General features: G+C 30.8%; 1 protein-coding gene across 2 annotated transcripts in view; it reads left to right on the top strand.

The window, feature by feature from the left end:
- LOC129747950 (cationic amino acid transporter 3) overlaps positions 1 to 24588 on the top strand; it is a 73978-nt gene that overhangs the window by 43420 nt on the left and 5970 nt on the right. Inside the window, exons 1-2 of one of the 2 annotated variants that reach the window (XM_055742380.1) lie at positions 10697 to 10724; positions 20138 to 20633. In XM_055742380.1, the coding sequence (XP_055598355.1) occupies positions 20261 to 20633 (373 nt within the window). In that variant the 5' untranslated portion in view covers positions 10697 to 10724; positions 20138 to 20260. Of the gene's footprint in view, positions 1 to 10696; positions 10725 to 20137; positions 20634 to 24588 lie in introns of those variants that run through there. The other variant, XM_055742379.1, reaches the window with a different exon arrangement.

The following is a 24588-nucleotide window of genomic DNA, read 5'->3' as shown; positions in this document are numbered from 1 at the left end:
TGTCATATCCGGTCGAAAACATAAAACATTACTAATAGGTATTTTCATTGAAAGTTTAATCAATTTTCATTAATGTATTCAAAATCTATTCATTAAAGACTATGTGGCTTTTTTTAGCCAGTTCTTATATATACATAGTATGTATTACATACATTCGTATTTTTTTTTAATTCGACATAACTTTTTTGTGGCCATTCTTATTTACTCTAACATTGGTTGAGTACAATTGTTTTATCTAGCATTTTTTACATAAATGTTGAGTGAAAAAATTCCTATAGAGGAACTAAACTTTTGATTAGTATTTCTGCATTACATATATAAAGCTAAAACGAGTATTTTCTAAGGTATTTTGTAGTGGCTGTTCAAACTTTGTCTGCAGTCAAGTTTTAGGAATCCCAGTAACACAATCTTTACTTTTGTGATTCGTCGAAGTAGATATTTACTCTAGTACCTACAGTTGTTTATGGTAGTCTATGTTTACGTTTTGTAGTGACGAGTAAACAATTCTACAATCAATGAATAAATGGTTTGTATACAGTTATAACACCTACGCTACCGGGTTATTTGCTCCCATTTTTTTTTGTAAATAAGCCTGTACAGATTTTTTAAGGCATCAAGTATTAATCTCCCTCTTAAAAATTATAATTCGTAAAATTGATCGTGTAAATTAATAAAATTTGAAACTTAAAAAACTTTCTGGAGCACCTAGGTACCCTGGGAAACATTTATCATCAGGTAATGAATGATTTGCTACCCAGTGTTTTTAATAAGACATTTCAAATATGTAGCGCCTTCAGGCAATTGACCACGACGAATCGAAATTAGTTCGGTGTGTCATTTCAAATCGGTTACTGCAGCTTTCGTTTGAGGTACCCTATCATAGGACCACCGATCTGTGTGCAGGTTCAATCAAACGTGATCATGAAGCCAAGTTTTTCAGGTGCCTCAGAGAACACTTTAGGTCTGCGGCGGTGGCGCCCTCATAAATACATAAGACCATGATCACGGTCAATTTAAACCACACTTTATGTCGTGGCAAGTTCGTGATGGCCTTTTGAAGGGCTGATGTAAGAAGTTGTCCTTATGTCACTTTCGGTCGATAGAAAAACCAATCGTTAAAATAATTGAACCCCTTTTAGTAATCTAAGGGGTGGGTAAGCTGAGTGCACCTACTGTGATTCATTAATCATTCTGACCAACACGTGTCTACCGTGGCTTTATGTCGATTGGTCGTAGAAAAAAAAATCACTGAAGTTGAGAAGGATTAAATTATGGGTGCTGACAAGAATGGGGAAATAGCTATATGTATACACAGGTAACGGTTCCTAGGCCATGCCCTCTGAACACCTCTTGCTTGGGGTTGAAGAGATGCTTGAAGGACGACCGCTTTTCAGAACCATAAGAGCGTTCATCCGTTTTTAATTCGAGAGATGGGATAATCGGGGGCAATATGCATCTATGCATTTATCCCAATTTTCGAGTAATCCTTGTTATTTCCTAGAACGTTGTATCTGATCTATTTAAATTTTACTGATCCAACATTTAAAATGTACCCGAACAAAGCAATTTCCAGCGAAAAGTGAAATTTCGAGCCAATATTTAGATCATCATACCCACCTTTGTTTTGTTTTGTTTTGTTGTCGTTCGAGGTGCAGCCTCCGCTTGATCGAGAAGAGCAGCAGCTTGTTTACCTTTTCGTTCCGCATTCACACTACCTACATCTACCGGCTGATTGGCTGGCTGGCTCGCGGTCAATGATTTCATTCATTAAAATGCATTTCACATCACGTGATCGGCGCTCTGTGATAAAAGGTGAATGAGTGCGGTTCGCTTTACCAACGAACATATGCGTTTGGATCATGATGATGATTCACTTGAGCTGCTATTCTGATAAATCGCCTCGAACCATCATCATCAAGACCGCATAATCACTTATCTTCTCTTATGTGTGGGAAGTTGCGTTTGCAACATTTGCTTCCGGGGCTGTTTCGCAGATTTGTTTCAATTTGTTTGTTTTCGGCTTGATTTGAACACGGTTTCTGCTGTACATTATTGAAGAATCAAATCTATTAAAGTTTTGAAAAATATAAAAAATATGTCTGTGCTTTTACTGATGAAATAAAATAAGAAATATTTCATGCACTTTTCAGCAAAGCATTTTGTTTATGTAATCTTAGGATTCCCAGATGATATCAAATTGAATGAGTAGCCTGTTGAATCTGTCTTTGTTGAGTACAAATTTTTTTCTTTGAAATTTTGGAATATTTAAGAATTTTTTGAGGAATTTTAAGGAAATTCTGAGAATCCCGGAAGGTTTTATGACTTTCAGCAACTATAAATTAGGGTGGCAGCTACAATGGCCATGTCGAATGAAAAAAACCGAAATTTTGTAAATTGTCCTACGAAAGTACCCTTTGCCAAATTTCAGTTGAAATGGAAAATTTGGTTCCAAATTACTTAGAAATGTCTAAAACGTTAAGATCTAATGTTATCTCAAAAAATTTTTTTTTGCAAAAGTCTACTTTTTGAGATGTAGCTAAATGTCGAAAAACTAGTAGATTTCAAAACAATGTTTAAGAATTGTTCTGTAGAATAAATCACAAATCACTCCACACCTCATATAATCCATTTCAATGTTTCAAACACATTTAGGACTAAATTTTGCATTAGGATGGTCCATAAATTTTGTTTAAAGGCGATTCTGAAATATTTTAAAAAAACCTAAGAGCATCTGTATCCGTGGTCCAAACAGCCGATCTAGACCCAATGCGACCGCACTGGTCCATTATGCCAGTTTCAACTCAACTTTTTTTAAGAATTGGATTGGTCCAAAACTGAGCAGATTTGGATCCAATTTTACCCAGTTCTAAACCATTTGACAGTTATCGGATCAAGAAGATGCCATTTTTTCACTAGGTTGGATCCAATTTTGTTAATCCAATTCTTGAATAAACTAGAGAAATGACAAAAATGACAAAAATGACAAAAATGACAAAAATGACAAAAATGACAAAAATGACAAAAATGACAAAAATGACAAAAATGACAAAAATGACAAAAATGACAAAAATGACAAAAATGACAAAAATGACAAAAATGACAAAAATGACAAAAATGACAAAAATGACAAAAATGACAAAAATGACAAAAATGACAAAAATGACAAAAATGACAAAAATGACAAAAATGACAAAAATGACAAAAATGACAAAATTGACAAAAATGACAAAAATGACACAAAAAGCAAAAATTACAAAAATTACAAAAATTACAAAAATTACAAAAATTACAAAAATTACAAAAATTACAAAAATTACAAAAATTACAAAAATTACAAAAATTACAAAAATGACAAAAATGACAAAAATGACAAAAATTACAAAAATTACAAAAAATACAAAAATTACAAAAATTACAAAAATGACAAAAATGATAAAAATGACAAAAATGACAAAAATGACAAAAATGACAAAAATGACAAAAATGACAAAATTGACAAAAATTACAAAAATGACAAAAATGACAAAAATGACAAAAATGACAAAAATGACAAAAATGACAAAAATGACAAAAATGACAAAAATGACAAAAATGACAAAAATAACAAAAATTAGAAAAATTAGAAAAATTAAAAAAATTACTATTACAAATATTACAAATATTACTAGAATTTCAAAAATTACAAAAACTACAGAAATTACAAAAATTACAAATCCTTTAAAAATGATTTAAAATGACAAAAATTTCATAAACGACAAAAATGATAATGTCATTTTTGTAATTTTTGTCATTTTTGTAATTTTTGTTATTTTTGTAATTTTTGTCATTTTTGTCATTTTTGTCATTTCTGTCATTTTTGTCATTTTTGTCATTTTTGTAATTTTTGTAATTTTTGTAATTTTTGTAATTTTTGTCATTTTTGTCATTTTTGTCATTTTTGTCATTTTTGTAATTTTTGTCATTTTTGTAATTTTTGTATTTTTTTTTAATTTTTGTCATTTTAGACAAAAATGACAAAAATGACAAAAATGACAAAAATGACAAAAATGACAAAAATGACAAAAATGACAAAAATGACAAAAATGACAAAAATGACAAAAATGACAAAAATGACAAAAATGACAAAAATGACAAAAATGACAAAAATGACAAAAATGACAAAAATGACAAAAATGACAAAAATGACAAAAATGACAAAAATGACAAAAATGACAAAAATGACAAAAATAACAAAAATGACAAAAATGACAAAAATGACAAAAATGACAAAAATGACAAAAATGACAAAAATGACAAAAATGACAAAAATGACAAAAATGACAAAAATGACAAAAATGACAAAAATGACAAAAATGACAAAAATGACAAATATGACAAAAATGACAAAAATGACAAAAATGACAAAAATGACAAAAATGACAAAAATGACAAAAATGACAAAAATGACAAAAATGACAAAAATGACAAAAATGACAAAAATGACAAAAATGACAAAAATGACAAAAATGACAAAAATGACAAAAATGACAAAAATGACAAAAATGACAAAAATGACAAAAATGACAAAAATGACAAAAATGACAAAAATGACAAAAATGACAAAAATGACAAAAATGACAAAAATGACAAAAATGACAAAAATGACAAAAATGACAAAAATGACAAAAATGACAAAAATGACAAAAATGACAAAAATGACAAAAATGACAAAAATGACAAAAATGACAAAAATGACAAAAATGACAAAAATGACAAAAATGACAAAAATGACAAAAATGACAGAAATAACAAAAATAACAAAAATGACAAAAATGACAAAAATGACAAAAATGACAAAAATGACAAAAATGACAAAAATGATAAAAATGACAAAAATGACAAAAATGACAAAATGACAAAATGACAAAAATGACAAAAATGACAAAAATTACAAAAATGACAAAAATTACAAAAATTACAAAAATGACAAAAATTACAAAAATGACAAAAATGACAAAAATTACAAAAATGACAAAAATGACAAAAATGACAAAAATGACAAAAATGACAAAAATGACAAAAATGACAAAAATGACAAAAATGACAAAAATGACAAAAATGACAAAAATGACAAAAATGACAAAAATGACAAAAATGACAAAAATGACAAAAATGACAAAAATGACAAAAATGACAAAAATGACAAAAATGACAAAAATGACAAAAATGACAAAAATGACAAAAATGACAAAAATGACAAAAATGACAAAAATGACAAAAATGACAAAAATGACAAAAATGACAAAAATGACAAAAATGACAAAAATGACAAAAATGACAAAAATGACAAAAATGACAAAAATGACAAAAATGACAAAAATGACAAAAATGACAAAAATGACAAAAATGACAAAAATGACAAAAATGACAAAAATGACAAAAATGACAAAAATGACAAAAATGACAAAAATGACAAAAATGACAAAAATGACAAAAATGACAAAAATAACAAAAATGACAAAAATGACAAAAATGACAAAACTGACAAAAATGACAAAAATGACAAAAATGACAAAAATGACAAAAATTACAAAAATGACAAAAATGACAAAAATTACAAAAATGACAAAAATGACAAAAATGACAAAAATTACAAAAATTACAAAAATTACAAAAATGACAAAAATTACAAAAATGACAAAAATGACAAAAATGACAAAAATGACAAAAATGACAAAAATGACAAAAATGACAAAAATGACAAAAATGACAAAAATGACAAAAATGACAAAAATGACAAAAATGACAAAAATGACAAAAATGACAAAAATGACAAAAATGACAAAAATGACAAAAATGACAAAAATGACAAAAATTACAAAAATTACAAAAATTACAAAAATTACAAAAATTACAAAAATGACAAAAATGACAAAAATGACAAAAATGACAAAAATGACAAAAATGACAAAAATGACAAAAATGACAAAAATGACAAAAATGACAAAAATGACAAAAATGACAAAAATGACAAAAATGACAAAAATGACAAAAATGACAAAAATGACAAAAATGACAAAAATGACAAAAATGACAAAAATGACAAAAATGACAAAAATGACAAAAATGACAAAAATGACAAAAATGACAAAAATGACAAAAATGACAAAAATGACAAAAATGACAAAAATGACAAAAATGACAAAAATGACAAAAATGACAAAAATGACAAAAATGACAAAAATGACAGAAATGACAAAAATGACAAAAATGACAAAAATGACAAAAATGACAAAACTGACAAAAATGACAAAAATGACAAAAATGACAAAAATGACAAAAATGACAAAAATGACAAAAATGACAAAAATGACAAAAATGACAAAAATGACAAAAATGACAAAAATGACAAAAATGACAAAAATGACAAAAATGACAAAAATGACAAAAATGACAAAAATGACAAAAATGACAAAAATGACAAAAATGACAAAAATGACAAAAATTACAAAAATTACAAAAATTACAAAAATTACAAAAATTACAAAAAATACAAAAATTACAAAAATGACAAAAATGACAAAAATGACAAAATTGACAAAAATTACAAAAATGACAAAAATGACAAAAATGACAGAAATGACAAAAATGACAAAAATGACAAAAATGACAAAAATGACAAAAATTACAAAAATTACAAAAATTACAAATATGACAAAAATGACAAAAATTACAAAAATTACAAAAATTACAAAAATTACAAAAATGACAAAAATAACAAAAATGACAAAAATTACAAAAATTAGAAAAATTAGAAAAATTAAAAAATTTACAAATATTACAAATATTACAAATATTACAAATATTACTAGAATTTCAAAAATTACAAAAACTACAGAAATTACAAAAATTACAAATCCTTTAAAAATGATTTAAAATGACAAAAATTTCATAAACGACAAAAATGATAAAAATGACAAAAATGGCAAAAATAACAGAAATGACAAACATGACAAAGTTCACAGTAATGAATAAAAGATACGAAAAATGGCTAAGATAACAAAATTTTGCTTTATTTTTTTAGAACTTTTTTGGTTAGTTTGGGAATTATCAATTTTGAAATTTTCATTAATTTTTAAATTTATGTTTTTTTGTCATTTTCAATAATTTATCAGTTTTGTTATTTTTGTCTCTTTATTTTTTTTTAAACTCGTTTATTTGAAACGGCTCAAACCGCATAGTATAACGGAGCCGGGAAACTATTATTTTTTTGTACAACAGTTGCTTGAGCTTAATTTACAAAGCTTTTTTCACATTGTTGTCCATTTATCCGTTTAAGGATTCAAGTATTGAGTTCATCGTTCATTATTTTAAACTACGATAGATAAAATAGAAAAAGGAAAAAGATGAAAGGAATATTTAACGCGGAGTTCGAAAGATTTAAGAAAAATGTATAATTCGAATTTTTTGTCACTTTAGTTCATTTTGTTTTTTTTTCTTATTTTTTATTTCATTTTTGTCAAGCTTTTTTTAAATTTTTTTTTTCCTTTTTTTTGTCGTTTGTTGTAATTATTTACCATATTTTGTCTTTGTATTTTTTTTTAAATTGTTTATGTTCATGAAAACTATTGCTATTATTTTGGAATCATGTCTGGATTTAGCTCAAATCTTCCCGGTTCTGGGATTGAATGATTTGAAATAAAATGTCGGATTTGCTAGGTTTAGAAAAAAAATTGCACAAAAATTGCCCGACTCGATTCTGAAACGCTAAACCTAATATATTTGGAAGAATAAGAAGTCCAACCGCGAACTTGGGGTCTAAATATCCAAAATATAACTTGAAAGATCAAAAGAAAAAGTATTAGGTAAAAATTGAAGAAACGTGTAAATTATAATAAAAATGGCGATAATGTTGGCAAAAATATATTGTTGCAGGCAACATAAGGAACACTTACCCTGTGTATTAGCAATAGTGGTTTTTGTAATTTAAGGTATTCTACCGGGATTTACAGCTCGTGGATTTTTTTTTAACCACAATTGGTTGAACTAACTTATCGTTAAAAAATAGATTGACCTGAATCGAAGCAATCGAAAGATTCCCTTTAATTCAACCACGGTATAAGAACAGTTCCGATAACGGTATTTCGATAGCAACTTACTAGCTCCTTCAGTGCGCGTTTTCTATTGAATCAAGCGAAAACGCTTACTGAAGAAGATAGTTAGTTGCTATCGAAATACCAGTATCTGAACTATTCTTATAACGTGGTTGAACTGAAGGGAATCTTTCGATTGCTTTGATTCAGTAGAATTATTCAACCAGGTAGCCTCACAACAAATAATTGATCAGATTGAGAAAAATGGTCGTAATTTTTTAACTTTCACCTTGCGGTCGTGCCTCTAGCATACAATCTCTTGAACTTTTTCAAGTTATAACGGCACCCTTCTTTCGATTGACGACTATAAAAACTTAATAAAATTGTTGATCAAATATAAATTATGGCCAGTTTTTTTTTCAAACCTTCAGCTCACTGTACTGGTAGTTTTTTTGACAGCGAAATTTTTCGAGCAGAAATTCATCCAAGCAAAGAATTTTGAATCAGTGGATTCATAATGAAAACTGGACACGGCGAGACCATTCTAAGCGGCTACGACTTCAGCCAGACAAGACCAGGACCGGGATGGAAATCGCGAAATCCGAATTCAAGAAAAACTTACGTTCAGAAATCCTTACTGAAATAACAGATAAGTACCATATTCCTTACCTGAAAAGTGGAGCTATTGTTAAAATGGTTCTGAATTTTAAAATAAAGCCACTAAAATATGAAAATCTGTGAAAAATCTAGTAGGTTATAGTTTGATTTCAATAATCAAGTTTTGAAATGAAAAACAACAACTAACACAAATCGTCTTCAGTATATTGTTAACTTACTCAGTCATACGCGCATCTGCAACACTTACAAAATCTTCAGTGTTCCATTGTCCACTTTCAGTTCAAATCTAGGATACTAAAGGTTCAAATCTGAGCACATAAATCAACAAAATTACAGCAAAACGAAAAGCAACACCTATAGGGACCTGGTGCAAAACTGAGCATAAACGAATATGCTAGCAAATTACACAATAACAAAGTAGATAAAGTTAAACAAATTATGTTTTAAAACACAATTGATGTTATTTTAATTTAAAAAATAACGAAATGTGAACGTAAAATCATTCGCAATGTTACCATTTTTAAAGGTAACCTGAAACGACTTAACGACAAAAGATTGCACAAGAAAAGGGTTTATATGAAACAAACGAAACAAGGATTTAAAAAAAAACTAGAACTGTAATCTCTAAGAAAACGCGATTGCAAAAATTAATAATAAATTTGAGAAAGTAAGCTTGCAGGTATGCATCGTTTGATTATTATTTCCATACATTTAGAAGTCTCAAGTTTTGATAGTGTTTTACAACAATAATTTAATGTTAACAAATTTAAAATTGTTTCTTTTAATCTTTTGATTTAACTTATGATATCGTTATCAAGTTTGATTTAATATGTTTTTAATTTGGATAATATTATCGATAATTTTTAAATCGAAATGCAATCAATCAATTGCAACGCATCGAACTATTTTCATAAACATAATTGACTAGAGCATTTAATACAACTTTAAAAAGTCTGATTATGTTAATACATAAGTTTATTTTTTGTGGTGAAGTTTCACAAAAAGTTCATTATTTTTCTGGACATCTTTAAATTTGATTTTAAATTCATGAAGGCTATAGGGAAATCAGCTAGTTAAATTGGAATTCTAATATTTCATTTAAATTGCTACTGCCACAATGAAGTGCCTCGATAAATAGACTAGGAATTTCCTTAAGAAATATATAGGAGCGTAGGAGGTCTAGGAAAACAAGGTCGCACCATTTTCCAGAATGGATCCCGATCTATTTCTTTCCCTTACAAACAAAACACCCTTCCTTGAATACATAAATATAGATTCGCAGACGTATAGACGGTTTCTATAGTTGGTGATACCGGTTTATTCTTGTTTCTCAATTTTTCAAAATAATCTTTTGAAACATGGGGAGACGAGAGATTGCTGTTAAAACCTGAAAAGTATTCTACTAATATTCCTTCCTTTTATCCCCATTGACTACTAGGACGTGGCCGGCGCCGTTATTGATCATTATTGGAAAGCAAGAGAGCATGAGTTTTGTGCATTGAGAATGTACTGCTAGTCCCAAGCACCATTCCCTTGGACTTTGAACAAAATTGATGGCCTCGATCAATCACGGAGTGGCAACCATTGGCGATGTGGAACACCACTTAGCCACGCCAGCGATCATGGAATTCGAAATGCGCATGAATTGTTAAAAAAATAACAAAAAATCATCTTTTCTCTTGAAGTACGTAATTCAATTACGTAGCATTACCATCCCCCGAAACAATTAAATAGCATTTCGAGTTCAATGATTTAAGGTGGATATGAGTAGTCAAACAAGCTAAGCTAAGCTAAACCTTCAGCTCACTGTACTTTATGTGGGAGTCCGGTTGTTCCCGCGATAGCGGAAATTGAATTGCCAACCGGTATTTTGCGTACTATACTGGTCTACGCTTCCAGTAGCTTCATAAAGCACTACACATTTTAGTATGCAGCCAACGTGTTTTGTTGAATGTCAAGCTTGACTAGTAGCAACAATGCGCTCAAACGGTTGTCAACCGTCCGACCGACACTATATCAGTTTTGTTCACTCAGGTACGCAGACATATTTAAAAGATCGAACTCCCCCCGTTAGGGCCGGTTCCACTTAGTGGTGAAGGGGCTGGAATTTTTCACGCCCTAAGGTTGTGCAAGTTGTACTTTTTTTTTAATATTTTCACCAACCTTATACGCGAGCGAATGTGAAGGTATCTGTTATATCTATTCAATCGGTATCGGTACCGGTTTTAGCCGGCATGCATGATTTATCTACGTGATTCCGAGGTGATCAAGAGTGCGCTATCAAGTTCAATGTTGCATCCTATCTGCCTACCTACTCATATACTTACTTAGGTACATACTCGCATTGTGTGGAAAACGGGGGCTGTCTTCATTAATAGGAATCAGTGAGTGCCGGCAGCTAATGGATGGAAAGCTTCAGCGTGAGGGGAATCAACTGGCGGGTCAAACAAGTGAACAATCTGTTAATTGTTTTGTGTTATTAAATTAGTTTAGTGAGTGAGTGAAATGAACACACTAGAACTGGTATTTTGTAGTTTGTGTATAGTTTGAGCTTTAAGTTTGTCATAAGAAATGGCGAGTGGTTTTACAAAAAACTTTCTGAAAAAATAATTGTTTGGAAAATAATGTGCTTACTATATTTTATTTGTCAACATTAAGAGACTCATGTCATGTTTTTTTTAATTTTGAATTATCAATATAGTTAGAAAAATATCTTTTTTAAAAGCTGTTCCAATACATACATGTTTTTTACTGAGAACGTTATTTGAGCTAGTTCTGGTTGTTATTATATACTGATACTACACCCTAACTTGTCATTTATTTTTTGCATTTTTCACATATGACTTTTAGTTTTGAGTTTCTGTGGAAAGAATTTACTTCCAAATTTACTTTTCTTATGCTGTGGATATGTTCATAAGTCCTGCATCGGTTTGGAATCACTACTGGTTTCTACAAAATAGACTGTGTACTGAGTATGTTTGGTTTTTTTCTATTTTTTAATTTACAAATAATTTAGGTAAGAGTTTTGAACCCCTAGGTCGAAGGTTGTTATAAAACGAGGAAACCGATGCATTCCTTGTGATCAAGGCCGTGCGAACGGGGGGGGGGTTTTAGGGGTTTAACCCCCCCCATGAAAATTTTTTCCAAGTAAAATTTCCGCCGTAGTAACGGAAAATTACTTGATCTTACTTGATTTGAAAATAAGTGCTAGCAAGTAAGTCAGAAATTTTTTGCGCCTCCGGCGGAATACATTCTTAAATCACCCTTGGCACATTTCGATCTACGTCAATTAATAATTGCACAGGAACTAGGAACTTGACATACAATAACCCTACCTCTTCAGAATGCGTTTTTATGAGGAATTGTTACTAAAAAAAAAACAGAGTTTGGGACGAAACAAATATACAACTTTTCTCAAGACATCAAGTTATTTTGATTTCTGTGAAAAAGTTGTGGAAGTTTAATATTTTTTTACTTTTACTCATTTATCAAATTTTTAAGAAGTTTTTAACCAAACTGAATTTTAGATATTTTTTAAGCATACATGTAATCTCTCGACAAATATAATAAATTTAATCAAGTTTTTTTACACTTTCAGCGGTAATGTCAAAAATACTTGTGATGTTATCTTTAAATTTCTATAATTTGATGAAGTATGAAAAACAGAATCAGAACCAGATGTTTTCATTTAAGCAGATTTGTTAGTTAATCAGTAATCAATTTTTGATTTTACTTCAAACTGATGCATTTTAAAACTGATTATCACAAAACTAAAAGTTTTCGACCAAATTTAATAAAAATCTCGAGTTCAAGGCGCTAAAATCTACCAAATCAATCATTAAAAAAGCGCCAAGATGTTGATGCCTTGAGTCAAATAAGTTATGTAAAAACTTATGCTGAAACGTGTTTATTAAAGAAAAACATTCTGAAATGTTTTAAAACACTTATATTTTTCATTTTCAATTTTTGTTTAAATTTTCAAATAAATTTACCGAATTTTAAAGAACAGTTTTTCTTCAATTCTTTAATTACTTGCCGAGTTTTATATTAAGAAGGTTAAAACAAAACCTTTTTTTCAGGACCCAATATTTCAATCAAAAGTGACAAAATACTTGAAGCTTGCAATTTTAAACTTTTAAAACTGCGATTGAAAAGTTTAAAACTTTTCATAATTTTTTTTCATATAAAATCGTGTTGTATGAATCGATTACGATTTTTGAAAAAAACTTAAATAGTTTAAAAAAGATTCGAAGCAGCAACTCTAACCTTAATTTGAATGCGAAATATTAACTAACTATTTCCTTTGTTCTTTCGATATTTACAACACAACTTGGAACTCTTTATTATAAATTTTTCATCAGTTTTCAATAATTCACGAAATTATTCATTTCCCAACATTTCCTTGTCAGTATAATTGAACATGAAGTTATTATTTTGATCTTTAAAAATGAACTTTTTAAGCCGTTTATTTTGACAGTTGGAGATTTTTTTTATTAAAAGGTTTTATCTCTGACTTCTATCACTGGCAATTTTCAAATACTAGTAAATATGTTTTTCTTTTTATCAAATTTAATTAAACCATCAACTATTGAATAAATTCTTCAAAGTTCAAAATTGTTTTTTTTTTCAGTTATCGAAAATTCACAATTTCGATTAAATAGTTTTTGTTCAAATTCAAAATACTACAGCGGAATTTTTCAATCAAACCTTCAGTTGAAAATGAAGAGGAGAATTTAAATTAAGATGAATAAAAATTAACAATTACTATTATTTTCCAATTTCGATTATTTTAAATTAACTTAGAAATTCTTTTGAAACAAATTTTTAGTTCAGAATAAAGAACATCAATTTAAACAAATTAACAAAGACTTACCGGAAGTTTTAAACTTCCATTGTGATATGATTTTTGAATTTTGTTTTTATTTATCAGTCCAGTTTGTGTGGTAATCATGAGTGAGGATGGTATTCATGAGTGAGAAACGATGTTAGAAATTCTTTTCCTTTTTATTGTTTATCTTAGGAGTTGTTATTATTTTTAGCTAAATTTGAATTTCGAAAACCCCCCCATGAACGGGCCCTTCGCACGGGCCTGCTTGTGATTCAGCTATTTGCTGTACTTGTTAGCTTATAAAAAATACTAGTATTTTGCTATCGTCTTACTTCAAAGCTGTTATTAGTCAATGATAATTATTGAAGAAGCTAGCAGGATTTTAAGCATCTAAATCTTGTCTTAGTCATCCCCCCTTTTCATTTTTTTTTTATAATTTTGATTGTAATCAATACCATAGAAACAAAAATCTAATCAACTTAAGTATTTTTCGTCGTTTAAATTTTTAGAATTGTTTCGATCTGTAAATATTGTCGATAAAAAAAATTGATGACGAAGATGTCGCAAATTTTGATATTGAAAATATTTCCATGCATTCATGTTTGCAAAGTCTGGCAATAAAATTCTGTGAGGAGGAAAAATGGTCTTGAATTCACAAACATGGTTGGATTGAATTCTATAGTTCAACTTTCTATCTACAAATGTATAGTTTGACGTTAGAATTTTCAACAAAAGTCTTCGATATCTAATATTCAAATGAATCAATGTAAATATTGTTTTGAAAATCTTCATTCTAGAAAAGCTTATTGGATCAACTTTTCGCACTATGTTCTGAAATACTAGTCTTTCTTAGCCGCCTGTCATTTTCTAAAAGTAAGTTATCTTTAAATTTACAATAATAAAAATTTGCACATTCACTGTCACGATTTTTGTTTATCATGTTTAATTTTTTTTTTGATTAATGGAATTCATGATGTATTTTAATAAATTTTATATCAGAAAATTGACACATGTACAATTTCAGTGTTTTTATTGAATTACCATTAACACTTTTAAATTTAAAAAAAGAAAAAGAAAAGTGGGTTCGTTAATCTCTATGGAGTTTTCTTGATAAATGATCTGGCTAACGATTGATCTGTTACACCAGTTAACACAATTCAAAAAACAATCGCGAACTTCATTGACTCATATTTCAAATGTAAAATCGGACGCTGAATCCGAAAATCAATAAAATCTCAGTTAAACGGTTTTTCAGTTATGCTTCAAATATGAAAAAAAGTACTTGTACTTTTATTCAATTATCTCGGACTGCATAACATTAATTCGATATCTTTTTTTTGCACATTGAAGGTGAATAAATCTGCTATCGATAATTCGAACTTCATTCTTGCGTTTGATCAACAGTATTGTTGATATTAGTGATTTTTTTTATAGAAAAAATTATAAAAATATGCGTTTTTAGAGAAAATTTTATTTATCAACAGTGTAAGACTCGATGGTAATATTTCAAAAATCTGATTTTCTATGAACCGTTAATGGCAATTAAAAAAAAAGAATTCAAGTGGTTGTTTATCAAAATTTGTTGAAAATTGAAATTCTGGATAAATTAAAAAATAAATAGAAGAAACTAAGAATCACATTACAACAAGAGAGTTTAAAATTTTAAAGTTTAGTCTTCAATCCAGAACCACAATTCATAATAAAGATTTAATTAAAAGTTCCAAATTTGGATATGATTAATTATTTGTTTAAATAAGAACTTAGGTTTTGGAAATAGAGAAAAAATAGGAACTATTGAGTGGTTCAGATTTCATTATCGATTTCAAGATATGATTGGGGGTAAGAAACAATAGAAAATAAAACCTAGTTCAACCAAACTTAAATAAACATTTTGTTCAAGCACTGCTATCAAGGGGTGATATAATTTAGTTTAGTTTACTCAAATCCTTCCTAGCGCACAAATCTAACATATTGTTTGTTCAAAGGAAATATATGCGCCTAAAATCTCTTTTTGAATTCAAGTATTTTATCGGGTTTGGTGTGGGTTTGTCAGCAAAACATCGAATACTTCTTTTCCTTCGAATAATCCAAATATGATTATTCAGTCCCTGACTTTTCTCTTTCCATTACCGTAAAACGGGAAAGCATTGATCACCGGGGTAGCTTTGATCAACATGAAATTTTTCCACATAATCAACAATAACTAAGTCTAAAGTTAAAATATCTCAAAAAAAAAAATCTGCTTTTAAAAACCTACATGTTGAGTTTCAAATTCGAAGAAACTTGGTTTGTTTTTGAAAATTTCAAATGTAAGTAAAATGTTATTTCAGAATCTTGAAATATCTATTTTTTTCGAAGGTTCGCAAAGTAACACCCTTCCTGATGAAAACAATGCGTTTGGAAGCAGCACGTCGTTTATGATATATTCAACTTTTTTCCTTAGTAAATTTATAGTTTTGGTGTTGTTTTTTTGTATTTTGAGGTAAATTTGTGATATTCAAAAAATAGGGACGTTTTCCAAGTGTTAGCAAGTCTAGTAAAAAAGGCTAGAAACCCTCAGTAATGGTAAAGTTTGAAGGAAAGAATTGATGGGGAATAGGAATTGAATAAAGGCAAAAATTTCATTTTTTTGAAGTTAAAATTGTAGGGGACAATGAGGATACTTGATCCCTGGGGATACTTCACTCAGAGGAAATCTTATTATAAATTTCATAAGATACATCTTATGAACCACTTTTTTGCGCCCAAGCTAATTTTTCATAAGAGTCTTATGAAATGCTTTCAATTTTCATACGATGTTCTTATGAAAAATAGAAGAAACGGCATTGTGAAAAAATGATGAACACATTCATTCATAGCATCAGTTTTTTTTCATCATCTAACAGTACGAAGCAATCGCCAGTTCATAGTTATTATAGTTTTCCTTCAATGTTAATTGTTATTGTTATCTCCGGAATGGTAAGTTCGATTTGATGTTTTTGGTGTGAACGTTGAATATATTAGTAAACTAAAATACATTGTTTGTTTACTTTTCAGCAAGCTGATCGGCAAAAAACGAAAGGTCGAAGATTAAGATGCGGCAAAAAAAACTTTGATGGAGCCGTCTGTTGATGCGCTGCTGATGGCGACCATGAAGGATTTAATTTTAAACAAATTTGGCAAACAATAAAGTGAATGTTTTCAACATGAAATATCGAGAATTTTTCTTATTAGAAAGTGATTTACTGTTTCCATAAGAATCTCTTATGAAAAGCAACAACCTCTCATTGAAGAAGGCGTTCATCTTCAGAATTCATTCGCGTCATAAGACAATCTTATGAATTTCATAAATTTTTCTTATGGCGCCACTTCATAAGAGAATCTTATGGCATACATAATAGTATTTTTCTGAGTGTTGATTCCTTAGCTATATCTCCAAACTGGAATGTCGTACAAAGATCAAATGTTCTAGTAAAATGTGCCAAATGAAACAAAACAGCAATGGTTGAAGCTCAAAAAATTTTAACAAAATAAGTTTTTGGGTTATTGAACTTTGTTTGAAAAATTTCACAAAATGTGACTTGACGATCTTTTTTCATCATTTTGAAATGTTCCTAACATGGAAATATTATAACAAAAATATTTATTCCAATACATCAATCTTTCGAGTGTAAAATGAACTTCAAAATACAATATTTTCAAAGCGATGGAAAACCCCCAACTTTTTTCAGAAAAAGTTTTCTAAAATGTTGATTTTGGGTACAATTGACCCCTAATATATGGGTACAAATGATCCCGGTGTATTCTTCTTCTCAATGGATCGTGGTCATTGCTGATTACGAGATTACTAATATTTATCATCAATTTTCTGAAGAAAAGGGCTAAAATAATTGATTTTCTCTTGTTTATTAAAAATTGCGCCCGTAAGTATGCAATATCATAAGGGTTGAGAATAAGCTATAGAATTTTTTTTTCTGACAATTATAGATTGTGAAATGAGAACAAACATGACCAAAATAGTCAATTAACATTCTATCTTGGGGTTTTGTTTGATTTTTTCCATGGATTAGGGGTTCCTGAATAAAGGATCAAGTCTCCCCTAACTTCAAAAATATCGCAATTTTTTTACTCCCACGAAAATGCTTCTAGTTTATCTACGGGTTCAAGTATCGTTCTAATTTTTGGAGCATAGAAACTTGAAGTTACACGCTGTCAGAAAATGTAAAAGAGTACGAGTTGATAAATTTTTCCAAAAAGATATGTTGAAAATAAGAAAAAGGGATCGAGTATCCCCACTCTCCCCTATATGTAATGTTAGAAATTCTTGCCCCTTAATTTATGCAGCATCATTGTGCATCTTTCGATTTTAATTGTGATGTTTTTTTTTACCAGGAAGAAATCTAAACCAAGAAACACTGAAATTCAGCATTGTTTATTTCAGAATTCTCTGGACCAAAAGTTACAAATTTAGTATCAGCCACCGAAAGTGTTGTTTTCAATTTTGTAGATTTTCATGATTATTCTTATATCATATGAGTTTGTTCCGAACTGCCTAGGTTTATCAATTATTAGCATTTGTAAATATTATGAAAGTGTTTTGTATCCTTTATGATCAATAAAACTCGTTAAAACCTTCAAAATAGAGACTGATCGATGTTACCTCAAATCATCAAATTCTAAACAGAGACGAAATCGATTTTTAAATCAAGGAGTCTATGTGCATTAATGTATAAGTGCATAAAGCTTATTTCGAGATATCACGCTTTTAAATTGTTGTATTTGACCATTTTCCATATATTTTTCGAGAATTTGTATTTTTCTTTCGAATATATAAGTATGGAAATAAAAGTAAAAAAAATACGAAAAATTTATCAAGTAAAGTTTTAAATATGAAGAATCGTTTGGCATCTTTAACTAAAAATTGGCCATTTTGTAACTTATACCCCTTTGGCTCTGAGGGCCTCTAACATGCAACATATGTCACATACCCCTTGACAGAAAAAATAATCGATAAATATTGAAAAAAGTGATCAATCTTACCCCGTTTTACAGTAGTTGAAAAAGAATTATGAGGATATTTATATTTATCATGTAAGTCATACCTAAGCTTTCCAGAACATTTTCCAAGCGTAGTCGGGCCGGGCAGATCCAGGCATTTTTATACAAAAACTTTGCAAAATCCGTGCATTGGATTATAAAAATTTTCAATAAAAAAACCGGTCAATATCTGGTCAAATCTGATTAAACTCCTGGCTTTTCTCATGAAAATTCAAGAGAAAAGGTGAATGGAGTCACAATCCAAATTTTACAATTTAAAAAAAATTGTGCACGTGTATTTAGATGAAACAAACTCAAAAACTCATATTTTATGTTAAAAAACGTAGCTATGGTTTGGATTTTGCTTAGATGTTGGATAGATCCGGGCATTTTTCCTCGATATCTGGGCAATCGAACATGCAAATCTCAAATGCTTAATCTTACCTATTACTCCCAACAAATTGACAGCATTGTAATGAATTTAAATAACTCTGTTTTATTATGATTCACTAAAGTTTTCCTCACTATTTTGGATTTTTTTTTCATTGTACTATTTTTAGCATTGCGGAATAAGGTAACCCTAGTGTAGAAAAGAAATTTGTCGGTAGCAGATCTTGGAAAATGTTTTGCATTGTAAAATTTTAAAAATTTGCTACAAGTGTCAAATTGTAGCAAATCGTGAGTACACGATTGAAACTGCCCTTAAAAAAATAAATAATGTTCGACTTTTTTTGTACAGATGGATCATCTAAAAGTTAACATTTTAATAAAGTTTAAGGGACGGAATGCTTACAACACTGGCCAAATATCCTCTAATCTTTGCTCATAAACATTTGATTCGTCAATTGAATGTGGAGAATTTTTTTTTGTGAAGCAGATTTTTAAACCTCCTCAACTCGAAGTGCTCGTGCAACTTCCCCAAATGCCATTGCACTTGACATAGCAATGTGTCTACGACACCCTCTTTTACCAATTCCGGTAGATAGGTCAGCAAACTCGATGATAACGAACAACGATTAAGCTCTCGAGACCAGCTCGTGTCACCATCACGGGATTAGCACTGTTTTTGAAATATGTTTACAGTCGCAAATATGGGTTGAGTCATCGAAGAAACTTTTATAATCAGTAGCAAAAGTTTTCAGGATCACTTTTCCACTTGAAAGAAGAATTTTAATTAACCTTTTCAAAAAGGACTTCAACCACGCAAAATTATTCCCCTTCTATTTTTTCCCTTTATATCTTGGGCTATAAATCGACTTCCCTATATCCACCAATTTGGAAATTAAGCTTTTCGAAATCGTTTCCGTTAAATGTTGCCCTACACATGTTCAGTGAACTAAATTCAACCATATAAATAGCAAGACTGAGCTCGCAAAACGTTTACTATTTTTTTTTAAATAAAATTTGTTTTAGCTACGGCTTCAACTATCCTCTACGCTTAGAAAAGCTAAGCGATCTAATATTCATAAACGCATTCTTGGAAATGGCCAACCTCACCTGTCTCATTAGTATTCCTAACACAATCAACACGTACCGGTTTGGCCGTGTTTAAATCGACACATTAATAAATTGTATCTTGTTTTTATCTGTTTCCCCTCCACAGAACCTACTTCCCACAGACTGGATCACCGCATGAACCCAGAAGCCACCTCAGCACCATTTCGGATATAGCGGTCACATCCCCTTCGTCTAAAAGTGTAAAGTAACAACCGTTCAACGCCCAATCATGACCCTAGCGCGCAAATGGCAATGGTTCTGGAATGCGTTAACCCGCAAAAAACGCAACGACGACGACGGAAGTGATTCCCAGCTGGCCCGGGTCCTGACCCTGGTGGATTTGGTCGGTCTCGGCGTCGGAAGTACTTTGGGGCTGGGAGTGTACGTTCTGGCCGGATCGGTCGCCTATGAGCAGGCTGGTCCTGCCGTTGTGATCTCGTTCCTGGTGGCTGCCGTTGCTTCGGCCATTGCAGCGCTCTGTTACGCCGAATTTGCCGCCCGGGTCCCCAAAGCCGGATCCGCCTACGTGTACAGTTTCGTCAGTATCGGTGAATTTACGGCCTTCACCATCGGATGGAATCTGATTTTGGAGTACGTTATTGGTGAGTGGACTTGCGCCTCGGATCGTGGGAGTTCTAATGAGTATGGTTGTGGTTGAATAACCCGGTTCAAGTCAGTAAAAATAATCTTGAAATGGTAATGAACACCCAGATGCTCACCCTGGGCGCAGATAGTTGTTGAATGGTGTTTGAAGCCGGCCGGGTGCTGGGAAAATATAGAAACGGGTTTCCTTGCTTGATTAGCATCGATGTCATTCGTTTCGAACGAAACGACGAGGCGAGGGGATTTTACTTTTAGTTTTATTGACATATATTGCCATATCGATGTTCGGTGTATGCAACGTAACATTCGCGCGCAGTTGCAAAAATGAACAAACTTGAGCCTTAATTAAAGTTGTTTATCCAAAGGAAAGGAAGTCAATAAAAAATATCAGATGAGAATAATAAAACTCGATCCAGGCATTTGATGTCGTACGTTTTGAAATTAGTAAAAGGAAGCTACCGCATGCATTTGAGATGCCACAATTCAACTGTGTACTAACATACACTGCCGGCCAAAAGTTCGGGATCACCCGCTAAAAAACATGCAAATTTTGATCGTTCATATCTCAGCCGTCTTAGGACATATTGCAAATCTTCTTATCTCATTTGAAAGATAATGAGCAATAGCTATTTCGAAGGTATTTTGCCTATAAATAATGTTTTAGTTTCGCACCTAAAACTTAACCTAAAGTTAGAACATTTTCAAAAAATCGCACTCAATATTCAAAGCCAATCATCTCGCGATAGGGTGAACCAAATTTCAAAATTTGAGTTGCATTAGAATCCTTATTCTATACTTCTCAAAACACTATCAAAAAATGTTGTGCTAAAATTTAAGAATGTACTTTTAATGAATAAAATAGACACTTAAGTTATCGTCCAAAAGTTTGGGATCACCCCTCAGTATGGCGGGTGATCCCAAACTTTTGGCCGGCAGTGTACATACATACATGTATGTACACATATGTAAGAAGAATTTAATTATATTTTAACGACGCTCAAACGTTCACCATCAACCAGTTGATGCATTAACACAAATTTACCCGCGGTTGCACATGACAGTAGTAGCGTTGTTCGACTACAATGGTTAGGTGCGTTTATAGCAGTTTTTAAATCTTTAAGATGGCTTTTGTGATTTTTTGTTAACACAAGTCGATAAATAAAACAAATATTTATCCTTTGGGCCAAGTATTTCAGAGCTATATTTGACTAACTAGGAGGGCGCTGAATCCAAATAGGCAAATATGATTTCTCCAGAAGCTCTTATTTTGTAAAGTTAAAGGATCAATAAAAAAAAAATGGGAAAAGATCGAGTAAATTCGATTTCTTCACATTCCCCATTTTATATACAAATCCAACACGAATGGCTTTACTCAATTTTTTTCCGGTTTAAATATATTGCTCCGTACACCCAAAGAAGAGAATGCAAAATTTCAATGCTGCTCGGCGCTGTACTGTACCAAAGATGATATGATTGCAAAAGCATTAGGGCTAGTTGGGTGAATTATGAACAAAATTACTCAGTTTTTCATACTACCAGTTCAAAAAAGTAGCTCTTTAATTTTAAAATTCTGGAAAGTAACCGAAAATGAATGACTAGTTCCCTTCTTCATTTTAGGATTTTTTTTTCTAATTTTTAAGTTGCAGCTTGTGGGCGTAAAACGTTTGTTCATTATTACCCCCTTGTCTATGGGGTAATTATGAACACTGTTACGATTTTTGTTACGTGATGACTTTTGAAATTGGCCGTAATCCTAGATTGAAAACACCTCTAAACAGTGCATTGTAGTGATATATGTTGATTTTTATATTTTGCTGTTGAAGAGTCATGGGATATTTTAAGTTTTACATAGGTGGGAGGCATCTTTTCATATTTTCACAGACGCACAGCTCTATTCAGATTTGAATGGTTATCGTGATTTTGACGGTAAAAAGTGAATTTTAATCCTCAACCAATGCTCAGAAAAAACGTGTTCATAACTACCCCGTACTTTGAGAAATCTGGGGTAAATATGAACACTTCTTTATGCGTGGGTGGAAATTTTTTTCAACAGAAAATCTTATGACACCACATGGAACATCAATTACTAAACTTAAAACTTTTTAAAACAACATTTTATCTCCATTCACATTGACGAGGGAGTCAATTGATAAGACACGTCTAGAAACGATTTTGATCAGTTTCGAGACCCTACTATAACCCTAACGACACTTGCGGCGTTTGTTCGGAATTACCCCTTGTTCATAATTACCCCACTTAGCCCTACTGGCATAAAGAATCGAGCTCCCAAGCAGAATGATACATGACCAGTACCACTTTATTCAAGCGAAACAAGAAAAACATTTTATGGGATTTTCATCCTATTGTATAATTTATTCCCAATAAAAAAAATTAAAATAAAGTGAGAATCGAACTCAAGGCAACATTCTTATTTCGACATGCCAATCCGTTAACTCAACCGAGTGTACCATCTAAGTCAGTTAGCAAACGAAGTTTCATTGTCATTGTTATTCTACCATGCCCGATTCGATTACAAAAAAAATCTCACAAACCCCGATGTCTTAAAGCTTTTTTTAAGTACCGTAAACTGGGGGAACTTTGATCAGCGGGGTAACTTTGATCAACATGAAATTTTTGCAGATAATCATCATTACCTAAGTATAAAGTTAAAATATCTGAAAACTGTTTACTACGTTTGAAAGCCTGTAAAATGAGTTACAAATAAGCTAAATTTTGTTTTTATTAGAAGATTTCTTATATTACTTTAAATATAATTTTAAAATCTTAAAATATCTGGTTTTTTGAAGGCTCACAAACAAACATCTCCCCTGATCAAATTTAAGCATTTAGGAGTAAATGGGCTGTTTAATGTGAAAGTTCAACTTTTTTCTTGGCTTAGGTTAAGTTAAAGTGCTATTTTTATGGTCATTTGATGATAATTTTTGGATATTAAAAAACGGTCATTTTCTATGAAAAAGCCCGTATAGAAAAAAATGCTAAAACCTCTTTCAAATTGTTAAATTTGAAGAAAAAAAGAACATGGGAACAGTACGAGTTCTCAGGGAATTGCATGAAGGTAAAATTTTATTTGTTTTTAAGGCCAAGAAATATTGAGAAATGTTTAAAATTTTGCCCCTAAATGTATGCAGCAACATTTTCCATCTTTCGAGTATATTTGTTTTTGAAAGAAAAAGTTGAAAAATTAAACTGAGTCCAAACAAAAAATTACTGATATCGATGTTTGGAGCCTCCTGTGCTGAATGGCATCAAAACAATAATTTTGAAGATGTTGAGATACGTAAAAACCTTAGTGATCAAAGATACCCCGAAACTCGAGATCTGGTTTTCTAACAAACATTTAATTATAACCACCAATGTCGCTTGAATTTACTGCAATCAATGATCATGTTTAATACTCCTCACCTCAGTAAGGTTTTTAAAGCTTTTAGGTATTACGAAAATGCAACCCCTTCCAAAATATTCAAAAATAAATGAAAAAAGTGATCCAAAATTCCCCCAGTTTACGGTATTGTTTAAATGAGTTAATTTTGATTTTTGAGTTTGTAGGAAAATTTCTATATTTTGTTCTCAAAAAACGAACATGATTTTTCTCGTAACTCTGATACCGAGAAATCTTATCGTATTTGTGACAATTTATTAATTCTTAAAAGGAAATTTTGTCGAAGACCGTCAGTTAGTTAGTATCTCCTCAGACAACTAAGTTATGACCTATGAATGAAGGTAATGTCTTTGGCATTGAAGGCAGTTCAATTAATCCCGCAACACTGACAGGTTCAAATGAAACAGTGAACAGTGGGAAAAGTTGGACCCGAAATCCAAAAAAAAAATATAAGCCGTAGGTTTGAGGACTTGAAATAATGCCTCTATCTTACGTGAAATTTGCTCAGGCCAGGGCCGTAGGAAGAACCGACTCATGGGGGGGGGGGGGGGGGG

The sequence above is a fragment of the Uranotaenia lowii genome, chromosome 2, assembly GCF_029784155.1.
Source record: "Uranotaenia lowii strain MFRU-FL chromosome 2, ASM2978415v1, whole genome shotgun sequence".
NCBI lineage: Eukaryota > Metazoa > Arthropoda > Insecta > Diptera > Culicidae > Uranotaenia > Uranotaenia lowii.
The sequence above is the reverse complement of the archived record's forward strand: the minus strand, read 5'-3'. Positions and strand labels throughout refer to the sequence as shown.